General features: G+C 40.4%; 1 protein-coding gene across 5 annotated transcripts in view; it reads right to left on the bottom strand.

Annotated features, from left to right (window-relative positions):
- Positions 1 to 15,067, bottom strand: part of LOC122549745 (zinc finger protein 385D-like) — a 1,019,967-nt gene that overhangs the window by 541,016 nt on the left and 463,884 nt on the right. For all 5 annotated transcript variants that reach the window (XM_043689686.1, XM_043689685.1, XM_043689687.1 and 2 more), the window contains one exon: positions 1,067 to 1,165. In XM_043689686.1, the coding sequence (XP_043545621.1) occupies positions 1,067 to 1,165 (99 nt within the window). The remainder of the gene's footprint in view (positions 1 to 1,066; positions 1,166 to 15,067) is intronic.

Here is a 15,067-nt window from a genome sequence, read left to right as displayed (position 1 = left end):
CCCACTGACCTATTGTACTCTATGCTACTCTATCCCCATCCCCACCCTCCTCTAGCTTATCTCTCCACACTTCAGACTCTCTGCCTTTATTCCTGATGAAGGGCTTTTGCCTGAAACATCGATTTTGCCTGTCCTCGGATGCTGCCTGAATTGCTGCGCTATTCCAGCACCACTGATCGAAAGCCTTGGCTAAGTAGAGTCAAACTGCCTGGTTCAAAATTTAAACAAAACTATGTATTTAACACTCAGTCATCATCAACTTGCATTCTCCTCTGCTTCTGTTCGATTTTGCCTGTCCTCGGATGCTGCCTGAATTGCTGCGCTATTCCAGCACCACTGATCGAAAGCCTTGGCTAAGTAGAGTCAAACTGCCTGGTTCAAAATTTAAACAAAACTATGTATTTAACACTCAGTCATCATTAACTTGCATTCTCCTCTGCTTCTGTATCACTCAGAATCCACCTACCAACCAATCAGCACTTTTCTTTCATACAGGTTAAACGTTTCCTTTGCAGCAGTATTCTTGTAAATTGTTCTGATGACTGTAAGTGCAAAATTTTAATAAAGTGTGTATCAAGCTCTGTGTTACCAAATGATTATTTAAATCTATTCTGCTGGCTAGTGATTTTCCTTCCAGCAAAATCATATCTTCGTTATCCATATTATTTAAGTATTGTGTTACAATATATACCTCAATAAATATAGCCTCCCATGTACCAAAGAGAACAACCCCACACCATAGAATCATTCCATATCCTTCAAATTCCTGGCAACACCTTCATATGTTTCCTCTGTACCCTCTCCACATAATTTCACTTTTGATTAATTCAACAATTCAAAGTAAATACTTTAGACATTAAATTTTATTCAGATTTAATAATCAAACTTGTGATCCCTTCGCAAAGGAAATCTGCATTCAAACTTTCCAGACTGAGGAATTTCACAAAGGGAAGAACACGTGCTATGTACATTGTCGTTAGTGTTCATGTCACTACACAAAACAATGAACATCTTCCGTTCACACAGAATGTACAATATGAGAAAGCAGAAACGTTCTTGAAATTACCTTTATTGTAATTCCCCATGTCTGCGGCAGGCGAGAGGGCAGCTAACGTGCATGCAGTCCAAAACGCAGGTCTTGGGAACTTCATATCATCACCACCCACTAAAATTGATTTTCAATGTTCAAAAAGAAAAAAATATTAAAATCCAGCACTTTAGCATTGGTCGACAGAAAATTATCAGCATATTTTAGCAATATATGTTTATCATATATTTTAGGTATATTGTGATACATGCAGCCTGACCTACAGGCTATGTAATGCTGTAAGATCATTACAAAGGATATAAAATTGACATATATTGCAACCCAAGTATCAGTTGTATCAACTTTGGAACTAATGGTGCCAACACACTAAAGTTGTGATTTAGTGGAAATGGAGAACACTTAAAAAAAAAGGTTTTCCACATTTACCTTATCACATGAATGTCGTGTTTTATTTTGTAGCTGTAGTAAATAAAGTGACTCCCTGATTTGATATGTGCTGATGTGTCACAAAATATTTAGTCTTAATCTAGAAAGGAATTTATCTCCATTGAGCATTCATGGCTGCTGTTATATATTCTGAAAATAGGAGCAAGACCTCAAAATTGTGCATATTCTGCCATTAGGTCCTGTCTATCATATTCAGTGCAAGGAATGTTGCACGGACCAGTTGTGATGGGCACTGCTATTGCTATTGCTGTTGTGCTTCTCATTGTGTACTCTATGGTTGTTAAAAAGTATTTCTCTCAAACACATTTTTATCCCATGTATTGGGTGTTGTTTAGAACAAAGAACAAAGAAAATTTGTAGCCCAGGAACAGGCCCTTCGGCCCTCCAAGCCTGAGCCGATCTGAATCTATTGTCTTAACCTGTCGCCCAATTCCTAAAATTCTGTATCCCTCTGCTCCCCACCTACTCATGCATCTATCCAAATGCATCTGAAATGAATCTACCATGCCTGCCTCTACTACCTCTGCTGGCAACGCGTTCCATATGCCCACCATCCTCTGTGTGAAGTACTTGCTGCGTGTATCGCCCTTAAACTTTCCACCTTTCACCTTGAAAGCGTGACCTCTCGTTATTAAATCCTTCACCCTAGGAAAAAGCTTGTCTCTATCCACCCTGTCTATACTCTTCATGATTTTGTAAACCTCAATCAGGTCACCCCTCAATCTCCTTTTTTCTAATGAAAACAAACCTAACCTACTCAACCTCTCTTCATAGCTAGCATCTCCCATACCGGGCAACATCCTCATAAACCTTATCTGCACCCTCTCCAAAGCGTCCACATCCTTTTGGTATTGTGGCAACCAGAACTGCACACAGTATTCTAAATGCGGCCGAACCAATGTCTTGTACAACTTTAACATGACTTGTCAGCTCTTATACTCAATACCCCATCCAATGGAGGCAAGCATACTATATGCCATCTTGACCACTCTATCCACCTGTGCAGCAACTTTCAGGGTACAATGGACCTGCACTCCCAGATCTCTCTGCACATCAACTTTTCCAAAGGCTCTTCCGTTCATTGTATAATTCGCTCCAGAATTAGTCTTGCCTACATGCATCACCTCACATTTGTCTGGATTGAAATCCATCTGCCACTTTTCCGCCCAACTCTCCAGTCTAGCTATATCCTACTATATTCTTTGACAGTCCCTTATGCTTTCTGCTACTCCACCAATCTTTATGTCATCTGCAAACTTACTGTTCATACCAACAGTGCCCTCTTCCAGATCATTTATGTATATTACAAACAACAGTGGTCCCAATACTGACCCTGTGGAACACCACTGGTCACCTTTCCCCATTTCGAGAAACTCCCTTCAACTACTACTCTCTGTCTCCTGTTGCTCAACCAGTTCTTTATCCACCTAGCTAGAACACCCTGGATACCATGGGACTTCACTTTCTCCATTAGTCTACCATGGGGAACCTTATCAAATGCCTTACTAAAGTCCATGTATATGACATCAACAGCCCTTCCTTCATCTATTAACTTGGTCACCTCCTCAAAGAACTCTATTACGTTGGTAAGGCACAAACTCCCCTGCACAGAACCATGTAGACTATCACTGATAAGCCCATTCTTATCTAAATATAAATAGATCCTATCCTTCAGTAACCTCTCCAGCAACTTTCCCACCACTGACGTCAGGCTCACTGGTCTGTAGCTACCCAGAGTATCCCCACTACCCTTTTTGTACAGGGGGACAACATGAGCAACCTTCCAGTCCTCCGGCACCTCACCGGTATTTAAGGATGCCACAAAGATATCTGTCAGGGCCCCAGCTATTTCCTCTCTAGCCCCCCTCAGCAACCTGGGATAGATCCCATCTGGTCCTGGGATTTGTCTAACTTAATAATCTCTAGCCTACCCAACACATCTTCCCTACTTACGTCAATGTGATCCAGACTAATCAAACTTCTATCTCTAATCTCAAGATTCATCATATTCCTCTCTTCAGTGAACAATGATGCAAAGTAATCATTCAGAATCTCACCTATTCTCTCAGGTTTGACAAACAGCCTTCCTTCATTATCCTTTAGTGGACCAATCCTTTCTCTAGATTACCCAGTTGCTTCTTAGATAAAAATAAAATGTTTTGAGATGTTCCTTAATTCTGGTTGTTAAAGCTATTTCATGACCCCTTTTAGCCCACTTGATTCCTCATTTAAGACTTGTCCTACTCTTCCGAAATTCCTCCAGGGCCCATTCTGTTCTTAGCTGCCTAGACCTTACGTATGCTTCCCTTTTCCTCTTGGCTAGTCGTACAATTTCTCCTGTCATCCACGGTTCACGAATCTTGCCTTTCCTATCCTTTGCCTTCAATGGGACAAGCCTATCGTGCAATATCTTCGCTCAGTTTAATACTCTCCCCTTAGGACCACTCTCTTCTTTATCTACAAGTATTATAAAACTTACAGAATTATAGTCATTGTTATCAAAGAAATCCCCCACCACACAAATTCTATCACCTGTCCTGGCTTGTTCCCCAATACCAGATCCAATATGGCCCCATCCCTCATCGGACTATTGACAAACTGCTCTAGAAAACTCCCCTGGATGTTTCTTATAAATTCTACCCCATCCAGACCTCTGACGATAAGAGTATCCCAGTCAGTCAATGTTGAGAAAATTTGAATCTCCCATCACCACTACCCTACTGCCTCGACATCTTTCCATAATCTGTTTACATATTTGTTCTTCTACCTTACACTCACTGTTGGGAGGCCTGTAATACAGCCCCAACAATGTAACTGCACCCTTCTTATTTCTCAGCTCCACCCATAATGCCTCACTACCCAAGCCCTCCATAGTGTCCTCCTTTAGCACAGCCGTGATAACTTCCCTGACCAGCAATGCAACTCCACCACACCACCCCCCTTTTACTTTCCTCCCTGTCCTGTCTGAAGCATCTATATCCTGGAACATTTAGTTGCCAATCATGCCCTTCCTTCAACCAAGTCTGTGATCACAATAATGTCATACTCCCAGGCACCAATCCAAGCCCTAAATTCACCTGCCTTACACACTATATTCCTTGCATTAAAGTAGATGCATTTCAGGCCACCAGTTCTTTTGTGTTCATTTGCTTGCTGCCTCTCCTTTATTAATGCTATCTTCATGATTCTTACAGTCTCCAGTCTCCACCTTGCTGCCTACTTGTTTTCTCTTCTGGTTCCCAGTCCCCTGCCACATTAGCTTAAAACCTCCCCAACAGCAGTACAAAAACTCCCCCAAGGATATTGGTTCCAGTCTGGTTCAGATGTAGACCATCCATTTTGTAACAGTCCCACCTTCCCCAGAACCGGTCCCAATGTCTAACAAATCTGAACCCCTCCCTCCTACACCATCCCTCAAGCCATGTGTTCATCCTGCCTATTCTTTCATTTCTACGCTGGCTAGCACGTGGCACTGGTAGTAATCCTGAGGTCACTACCTTTGAGGTCCTCCTCTTTAACTTATTCTGTTGCAGGACTCAAACATCATCCCTACCAAGTTCCTGACATCCTTTCCCATGACCAGTCGAAACCTGACACTATTCTCCCCCACCATCGAACCCAACCTCTGCTCCTCCACCAGCTGGGCTCTGCATTTCTGAAGGAGTCCTGACCAGTATAGTTCTTTAGAAATGCAGAGCATTTCTCTTTAACTTATTCTGTTGCAGGACTCAAACATCATCCCTACCAAGTTCCTGATATCCTTTCCCATGACCAGTCGAAACCTGACACTATTCTCCCCCACCATCGAACCCAATCTCTGCTCCTCCACCAGCTGGGCTCTGCATTTCTGAAGGAGTCCTGACCAGTATAGTCCTTTAGAAATGCAGAGCATTTCTTCCGTTGAAAGGAAAGGGAGTTGAGTAGCAATCAGCAGAGTGACAGTCTGCATGTGATTGCCACTCTTCAGAAAATCTAGCCCATTATTTTTCATCAATTGTGAAGTAATCATTACTTGCAGGGTGCAGAATGAGCTCTGATTACTTTGTTTCCACAGTACTATGGACTGACCTTTATGTGGAAGTTGTGGCATAGCCTTAGGCTATAAATTGGCTCCTGGATGGGAGCTGCAGAGGGAATCACGTATTCCATGCTTTCTCATCAAAAATTATCATCAATGTAATCTACGATTATGGCTATGATTTCAAATAATCCGCCATGATCATATTAAAAGGGTCTAATAATTTTAATAAGCCATATGATTTTGTCCTGTTGATGATTTTATGGTATTTACCCCCTCAACTCTGGCAAGGAAATCCTAACAATTTAAACCGGTCAGTTTAAAAGTTCATCCAAGAGAAATTTAAGATTATCAAAGGAACTTAAAGAATTTTGCCAGCTGTAGATTTGGCCTGGTAATGTAATATTCTATCCCCAGAAGGTACCAAGCCAGCAGAATTATCACAGGATAGAATATACAAAAATGCATCCCAGTAAGGAAGAAAAATTCTAAGACAGAGATAAACCAAAAAAGGTTAATCAAGAAAGTTTAAGGATAGTGTGAAGTTGAAAGAAAAAGTATATGAGGTGGTAAAAGTCAGTGATAGCCCGAAGACTTGGATAAATTCAAAGTCCAGCAAAGGAGGACTAAAAAGGTCATAAAAGATTAAAAAAAATATTACAAGGGCAGAGATGAGGAGAAATTTCTTCTTTCAGAGGGTTGAGTGTCTTTGGAATTTCTTGCCACAGTGAAAGTGGGAAAAGAGTCCTTGAATATATTTTTTGGTCACTTTATATAAATGCTTTGGATGAGAATACAGGAAATATGGTTCATAAGTTTGCAGATGACACCAAAAAGATTATCTCAGAGTACAACAGGACATTGATTGGATGGGCCAATGGGCTGAGGATTGTCAGATAGAGTTTAATTTAGATAAATGTGAGGTATTGCATTTTGTTAAGGCAAACCAGGATAGAAGTTATAGAGTTAATGGTAGGACCCTGGAAGCATTGCCAAACCAAGAGACCTCGGGATGCAGATGCATAATTCCTTGAAAGTGGAGTCACAGGTAAACATAGTGGTGAAAGCATGGTTTAGATCAGAATGGTGCTGGAAAAGCACAGCAGGTCAGGCAGCATCCGAGGAGCAGGAAAATTGATGTTTTGGGCAAAAGCCTTTCATCAGAATCCTGATGAAGGGCTTTTGCCAGAAATGTCGATTTCCTGCTCCTCAGATGCTGCCTGACCTTCTGCGCTTTTCCAGCACCACTCTGATCTAAACTCTAGTTTCCAGCATCTGCAGTCCTCACTTTTGCCATGGTGGTGAAGGTGGCATTTGTCACGATTGCCTTCATTGATGAGAACATTGAGTATAGCAGTTGGGGCATCGTGTCTGTACAGGACATTGGTGAGGCCCACTTTTAGAATACTGCATACAATTTTGGTCATTCTACTAAAAGAAGGATATTGTGAAACTTGAGAGGGTGTAGAAAACATTTTCAAGGATGTTGCTGCGATTAGATGGTCTGAGTTAGAGACAGAGATTGAATAGACTGCAGCATTTTTACTGGAGCGTCAAAGGTTGAGGGGTGACCTTATAGACATTTATAAAATCATAAGGGGCATGAATAGGGTGAATACCCACAGTCCTTTTCCTAGTGTTGGGGAAGTCCAAAACTAGAGGGTGTATGTTTAAGGTGAGAAAAGGAAAGATTTAGAGTCATAGAGTCATAGAGATGTACAGCACGGAACAGACCCTTCGGTCCAACCCGTCTATGCCGACTAGATATCCCAACCCAATCTAGTCCCACCTGCCAGCACCCGGCCCATATCCCTCCAAACCCTTCCTATTCATATACCCACTAAAAATGCCTCTTAAATGTTGCAATTTTACCAGCCTCCACCACATCCTCTGGCAGCTCATTCCACACACGTACCACCCTCTGTGTGAAAAAGTTGCCCTTTAGGTCTCTTTTTATCTCTTTCCCCTCTCACCCTAAGCCTACGCCCTCTAGTTTTGGACTCCCTGATCCCAGGGAAAAGACTGTCTATTTATCCTATCCATGCCCCTCAATTTTGTAAACCTCTATAAGGTCACTCCTCAGCCTCCGATGCTTCAGGGAAAACAGCCCCAGCCTGTTCAGCCTCTCCCTGTAACTCAAATCCTCCAACCCTGGCAACATCCTTGTAAATCTTTTCTGAACCCTTTCAAGTTTCACAACATCTTTCCAATAGGAAGGAGACCAGACTTGCACACAATATTCCAACAGTGGCCTGACCAATGTCCTGTACAACCACAACATGACCTCCCTATACTCAATACTCTGACCAATAAAGAAAAGCATGCCAAACACCTTCTTCATTATCCTATCTACACGCGACTCCACTTTCAAGGAGCTATGAACCTGCACTCCAAGGTCTCTTTGTTCAGCAACACTCCATAGGACCTTACCATTAAGTGTATAAGTCCTCCTAAAATTTGCTTCCCAAAATGCAGCACCTCGCATTTATCTGAATTAAACTCCATCTGCCACTTCTCAGCCCATTGACTGATCTGGTCCAAATCCTGTTGTAATCGGAGGTAACCCTCTTCGCTATCCACTACACTTCCAATTTTGGTGTCATCTGCAAACTTACTAACTTTACCTCTTATGCTCACATCCAAATCATTTATGTAAATGACAAAAAGTAGAGGGCCCAGCACCGATCCTTGTGGCACTCCACTGGTCACAGGCCTCCAGTCTGAAAAACAGCCCTCCACCAGCACCGTCTGTCTTCTACCTTTGAGCCAGTTCTGTATCCAAATGGCTAGTTCTCCCTGTATTCCATGAGATCTAACCTTGCTAATCAGTCTCCTATGGGGAACCTTGTCAAATGCCTTACTGAAGGCCATATAGATCACATCTACCGCTCTGCCTTATCAATCTTCTTTGTTACTTATTCAAAAAACTCAATCAAATTTATGAGACATGATTTCCCACGCACAAAGCCATGCTGACTGTCCCGAATCAGTCCTTGCCTTTCCAAATACATGTACATCCTGTCCCTCAGGATTCCCTCCAACAACTTGCCCACCATTGAGGTCAGGCTCACCGGTCTATTGTTCCCTGGCTTGTCTTTACCACCCTTCTTATACAGTGGCCAACCTCCAGTCTTCCGGCATCTCACCTGTGACTATCAATGATACAAATATCTCAGCAAGAGGCCCAGCAATCCCTTCTCTAACTTCCCACTGAGTTCTCAGGTACACCTGTTCAGGTCCTGGGGTTTTATCTACTTTTAACTGTTTCAAAACATCCAGCACTTCCTCCTCTGTAATCTGGACATTTTGCAAGATGTCACCCTCTATTTCCCTACATTCTATATCTTCCATATCCTTTTCCACAGTAAATACTGATGCAAAATTCTCATTTAGTATCTCCCCCATTTTCTGTGGCTCCACACAAAGGTCGCCTTGCTGATCTTTGAGGGGCCCTAATCTCTCCCTAGTCACCCTTTTGTCCTTAGTATATTTGTAAAAACCCTTTGGATTCTCCTTAATTCTATTTAAGGAGGACCTGAGGGCTCTCTTTTTCACAGAAGTGGCTGCGTGCATGGAACATGCTGCAAGAGGTGGAGGAGGAGTTGGGTAGAATTATAACATCTCAAACACATCGGGTGGGTTTATGAACAGGAAGAGTTAAGAGGCATATCGGCCAAATGCTGGCAAATGGGACAAAATCAGATTGGGATGCCTGGTCAGCTCAGATGAGTTGGAATGAAGAGTCTTTATGTGCTATATGGATCCATACTTAAGGCTGAGACAGATTCTTGATTGATCAGCGAAATCAGGAGTTATGGGAAAAGGGAGGTGAAGAATAATATTGAATCTGTCATAATCCTATTGAATCACGGAGCAGGCTCAAGGGGCCAATGGCCTCCTTCTGTTCCTATTTCCTGTGTTTTATGGTCTTATATCTAAAGGGTCAATTACTGCAGAATCAAATTTTTAGAATTAACTCAGGATTCTAATTGCTAAGATATTGTTATCTAGATGTGAGCTCACAAGAAGATAATTTTTTGTATAACGGCTTATGAATATTGAATAAGAACTGATTCTAAATTACATTATGGTAAGGTATTCATTCCTATAGAATATAATATTCAAACAGTAACTTATGCAGACAGTGACTACTGTAAGGACAGTAAATACTCAGTCCTGTATTTCCTAAATGCCATGCAATAGTATTAGTCAATCAAGCACAGTTACAACTTGATTCCACTTTAAATGTGTGCATGCTTTAAATCCATCTTAAATTCTTTTTAGATATTCAACATGTAGGATGTAAAGTAAACTATATTGATAATCCAGTATAAGCTATTTAGAGTATCTTTGTCTCAATCTTTAAAGTGGAATTAGTGGTAAAGTCAACCTTCCCATATCTTTAAATATGGAACCTGTCCCCCTATTTCCTGAGAAGACTTAAAATTTGTCTCTGTGGCAGTTTATTGCTTTCATTGGTTTTATGGACATTAATACAACACCAGGACAGCAAGCCAAAGCAAATCAACATCGCTATAACTGGATTCACAACACAGTGAAATTAAACCTATGACCTTTCAAATTAACCAAATGTTCTAAACCAGAATCATCTTGAACACCAAATTTAAACTTAACCAAAATTGACAATTTATTAATATAATTTTATCAGAATGCAAATAAGCAAAAAGATAATCTAAATATTTACTATCTAAAATGCATTCATTACCCCCACTGAGACAGACACAGTTAAGGGATAAATTAGAACAAAAATAGAATTTTAATTTGCTAGTTCAATAAATATTTTCAAACAACAGATACCAGGCCTCCATGAAATGCTTACAGGCAAGTATCTTGCATGAATTCCAGAGTCACCAATTGATGCAAACAGTTTCAGCAGACTCCTAAAAATATTCACTTTTTTTTTTACACGCTAGGATTCTTTTTACCAGAATGTTCAACAATTCAAAAAATGGACAAGAAACTGGAGAGTAAAACACAACTGCAGTTTTCTGAAGCCTCCAAAAATTACACTGCCTCCTGCTAAAAAACCTAATCAGAACTGGCTCTTTCTTCTCCAATCAGCATTGTCTGCATTTGGCTGGTTAGCACTGGTCTTCCATCCTATTAGCCTTTATTACAAAGGGAATGAAATATAAAAATAAAGAGATCTTATGAAAATCGTACATGGCACTATTCAGACCTCATCTGATTCTTAGCATTTTGACAAGACATGTTGTGAGAGACTCTAGAACCAGAGATGTAATCTCAGAATAAGGGTTCACCTGTGTAATACAAAAATTAGGAGTAATTTCTTCTGATTAGATTCCCAACAGTGTGGAAACAGGCCCTTCGGCCTAACAACTCCACAACAACCCTCCAAAGAGCAACCCACCCAGACCCATTTTCCTCTGACTAAAGCACCTAACACTACGGGCAATTTTGCATGGCCAACTCACCTGACTTGCACATTTTTGGACTGCGGGAGGAAACTGGAGCACCCAAGGAAACCCACGCAGACACGGGAAGAATGTGCAAACTCCACACAAACAGACAGTCACCCAAGGCTGGAACTGAACCTGGGTCCTTGGTGCGGTGAGGCAGCAGTGCTAACCACTGAGCCACCATGTCATCCCTCTCGCAGAGGGAATGAATCTATGGACTTCTTTACTGCAGAGTACTGTCAAGGCTAGGTCATTAGGTATTCTCAAGGTTAAGATGGACAGAATTCTAATCCTTAAGGGAATCAAAGATTATGGGGATAAGGCAGGAAAATGTACTTCAGGATTATCAGATTAACCATAATGTTATTGAATGGCTGAGTAGACTGGATGGACCAATTGGCTGACTTCAGTTCCTATGTCTTCTGATTGTACAAAATCACAAATTTAAAATATTCTTTACTGCTTTCAACAAAACAGCTGACATATCTACATATATAGCCCCTCTTGCAATTTTCTTAATTGCTTCCCTAAAATCGATATCCAGAGAGATGTGTGCTTGATTCACATTTGTTTAGTGGACCCCATGCACAATTCAATAACAAAAAAAACAAAAAATGCTTAGTTTAGCAAACAGTGATGAACTGCAAATTGGACTATTGTACAATGCACTTTCTGTGAAATTATTGCTTCAACAGTAGCTAATAGTATATTTCATCTCAGCAAAGAAGAACACAATCTGCGCCGAGTAAGACTTTATATTCTTCTTTGATGCACAACATATTCCAGAACGATCGTTTTTTTTTTAACTGAAGGAGAATCTATGTCATCTCACTTCAAGTTTCTTCACTTCAGTGGTTTTGACCTTCAGAGAACAAAACAAAAACCATTTCTTTTCGTACCAACAGAGTGTTGTTCACCTCCAGACCGACTTGGCATTAATTTAGTAGAGTGTACTAAAAGAACCGTACAGCAAAAAAATGTGAGAAATAAAATATTGGATTGAAAAAGCAGGTTAGTTATTTAAAAAAATGGAATGTTGCTGAGTTTACTATATGCAATAGTAAATTCTTAAAATTATATTTTTTTGTTATTTTATCTTCAGTAAATGAATAACCTCGGTTAGCCTGGGCCTCTATTCATCAACTTTACACAAATCACCTCACACACATCATCACTGTCCATACTTTTTAAAAAATAAATTGAGTAACTACATTTTAAGTGAAACAGCAATGTTTATCTGTAAATGCATTTTTTGAAGCATTGAGCATTAATGCTAACATTACAGATTTCGGGCGTAGACATGTGGAAAAGTGCTCAATATTATTTTGAACGATCATATGACATTTAACACTCTCAACACTTAATTTCCATCAGAAAGACAAAGTTTAAAGTAGCAACCTTTTCTTAGTTAAAAATCACACAACACCAGGTTATAGTCCAACAAGTTTAATTGGAAGCACACTAGCTTTCGGAGCGACGCTCCTTCATCAGGATCATAACCTTTTCTTGATAGTGATGAATCCAGGAATGCAAAGAGGAAAGGGAGCTCTTATCAAGTTGAAATGTGAGACTGATAATGCTAAGACAAAAAGTGGTTAGAGAACATGCCCTTGAGGCTTATCAACAATACACAATCCTGGGAACTTTCCAAGAACCCAGATGTGAATGTCCATGCAATTTACAAAACTAAAGTTAGCTGGCTGACAACATAATTTGTTGGTTATAAAGTACATGACCCTTCCTTAAGCTCCCACCATGGTTGGCAAGAGGCCTGCCAGAGGTTGTTTAGTGGTGACAAATTTGTCAATGAGAAGCCCAACCTTGAAAATAGTTCAGACATTCTGTTTGTGCCAGTCAGCAGATATCTGATCACTCCATCCACACCTGCACTCATATACACACAATAAATATTAATCCCTTCATTTAGAGGTGTCCAAAAGTATGTTTCTTTATTTCGCTCAGGAGAGAAAAGAATTGTAATCTTTTCCAGATTAGTTCTAACTTTTGGCAAATGCCCAGGTGAGTTCTGAAGCTTTTGGTCAGATAGCTGTGACTGATAACTATGAAATGACATGCTTTAGTGTGATTACAGTGTCAAGGAATCCATCGAGTTGTTTACAATGAGCAAGAGCTTTCGGAGCTAGCTTTATTTGAGGTTGGGAAGTTAGCTCACTATAATAAGGTCAATAAAATCCTAAGCACATGGAACAGGATTGATATGTAGGCAGGAGACCTGACATACAAGGATACATTATTTTGGATTTTTATATAGACTTTATTATAGTTCCACAAGAACAAATCAGTAATAAAATTAAAAGTATGTTTATAAAAAAAATCAAAACACAAGACAGAGAAAAGCTCCATATCACAAATGTGAAATTAGAAACCTTCACTGAAAAGAAAAGTGTAATGCAGCAAGAAGTAAATCAGATACTGCTCAACCAGAAGATGAATGTCAATTCAATTCTAAGATATGGACACCACAAATCAGAGTTATGATAAAAATTAGCGGTAGAAATCAGAGCAGAAGCAAAGAAAATATTGTGAGAAATACAACTGTCTTGGGCAGAAGCAGAAGACGTGTGGTTTCAGATTGACTGCAAGTTTTATGCCCCACCACACTATATAACAGCATTGCATACTAAGCAGTATTTATAATCACTGTCTGGTTGCAACCAGACAAATATCTGTCCATGTACCTTTAGAATGTAGGATAAATTGATCGAACCAGCACAATCGTGGTTTGAGATCAAGTGGAATGAAAGATTGAAAATAATTATTTTGGTTGTTATTGACCTTTGGAAAAAGTGAAAAGAATAGATGAGGAAAAGTTTTCACATATCATGGAAGTCAGTAAAAAAAAAAATCAGAACATTAATCAAAAGAATTTCAATTACCTAGATATTGACTGGTAAAGTATTTACCAACATGAAAAATACTAGTCTGCAATCCAATTTTCAACCACAATGAATATCCTGCACAAACTGAAATCAACAGCTTCAAACGGTGAGGTTGAGCGACGATCAACACAAAGATGTCCCAAAGCCATTTTATACAGGCACCAAGGGGACCATACCATCTACCACAAAAAGGCCCATGATACTAATATGTATTCGTTTACATCACTTTGCAGCATCTAGTCAGGTCAGCACTGATAGAAGAAAGAAAAATGATGATACTGAAAGCACACTGCAATATTGAGCAACAGAGAATATGTTACGATGTTCCAAATTACTTAGGAGATCTTACCTACTTGGACTTTCCTTCTGCCCTACTTCAGAATAAAGTATTAACCCAATACCATCCGAAGTAGGCAAAAAGATTTGCACAGACTTTCTTAAAATCATTATAACGTTTAAATGAAGAGTGCTACTTTTCAGCAAAAGTACCTTAAAACTACCAATTTCAAATAGATTAGATTAGATTCCTTAGATTAGATTAGATTACTTACAGTGTGGAAACAGGCCCTTCGGCCCAACAAGTCCACACCGACCTGACGAAGCGCAACCCACCCAGACCCATTCCCTTATATTTACCCCTTCACTTAACACTACGGGCAATTTAGTATGGCCAATTCACCTGACTGCACATCTTTGGATTGTGGGAGGAAACCGGAGCACCCAGAGGAATCCCACGCAGACACGGGGAGAATGTGCAAACTCCACACAGACAGTCATCTGAGGCGGGAACTGAACCAGGGTCTTTTTGGAAAATGTAGGGGGTGATGGATTCTCAGGGGAACATAGCACAAACAGCCAAGTTTCTGGTATTGAGACTGGCTCTAATGCAACGAGGGGTACGTCGGCTTCCAAGAGATCAATTGTGTTAGGGGATTCTGTAGCCAGAGGTATAGACAGACGTTTCTGTGGCCAGCAGAGAAAAAGCAGAATGGTGTGTTGTTTCCCTGGTGCCAGGATCAAGGATGTCTCAGAGAGGGTGCAGAATGTTCTCACGGGGGAGAGGGGCCAGCAAGAGGTCATTGTCTGCATTGGAACCAACGACATTGGAAGGGAAAATGTTGAGACTCTGAAGGGAGATTACAGAGAGTTAGGCAGAAATTTAAAAAGGAGGTCCTCAAGGGTAGTAATATCTGGATTACTCCCAGTACTACGA

The sequence above is a fragment of the Chiloscyllium plagiosum genome, chromosome 5 (genome assembly GCF_004010195.1).
Source record: "Chiloscyllium plagiosum isolate BGI_BamShark_2017 chromosome 5, ASM401019v2, whole genome shotgun sequence".
Taxonomy (NCBI): domain Eukaryota; kingdom Metazoa; phylum Chordata; class Chondrichthyes; order Orectolobiformes; family Hemiscylliidae; genus Chiloscyllium; species Chiloscyllium plagiosum.
The sequence above is the reverse complement of the archived record's forward strand: the minus strand, read 5'-3'. Positions and strand labels throughout refer to the sequence as shown.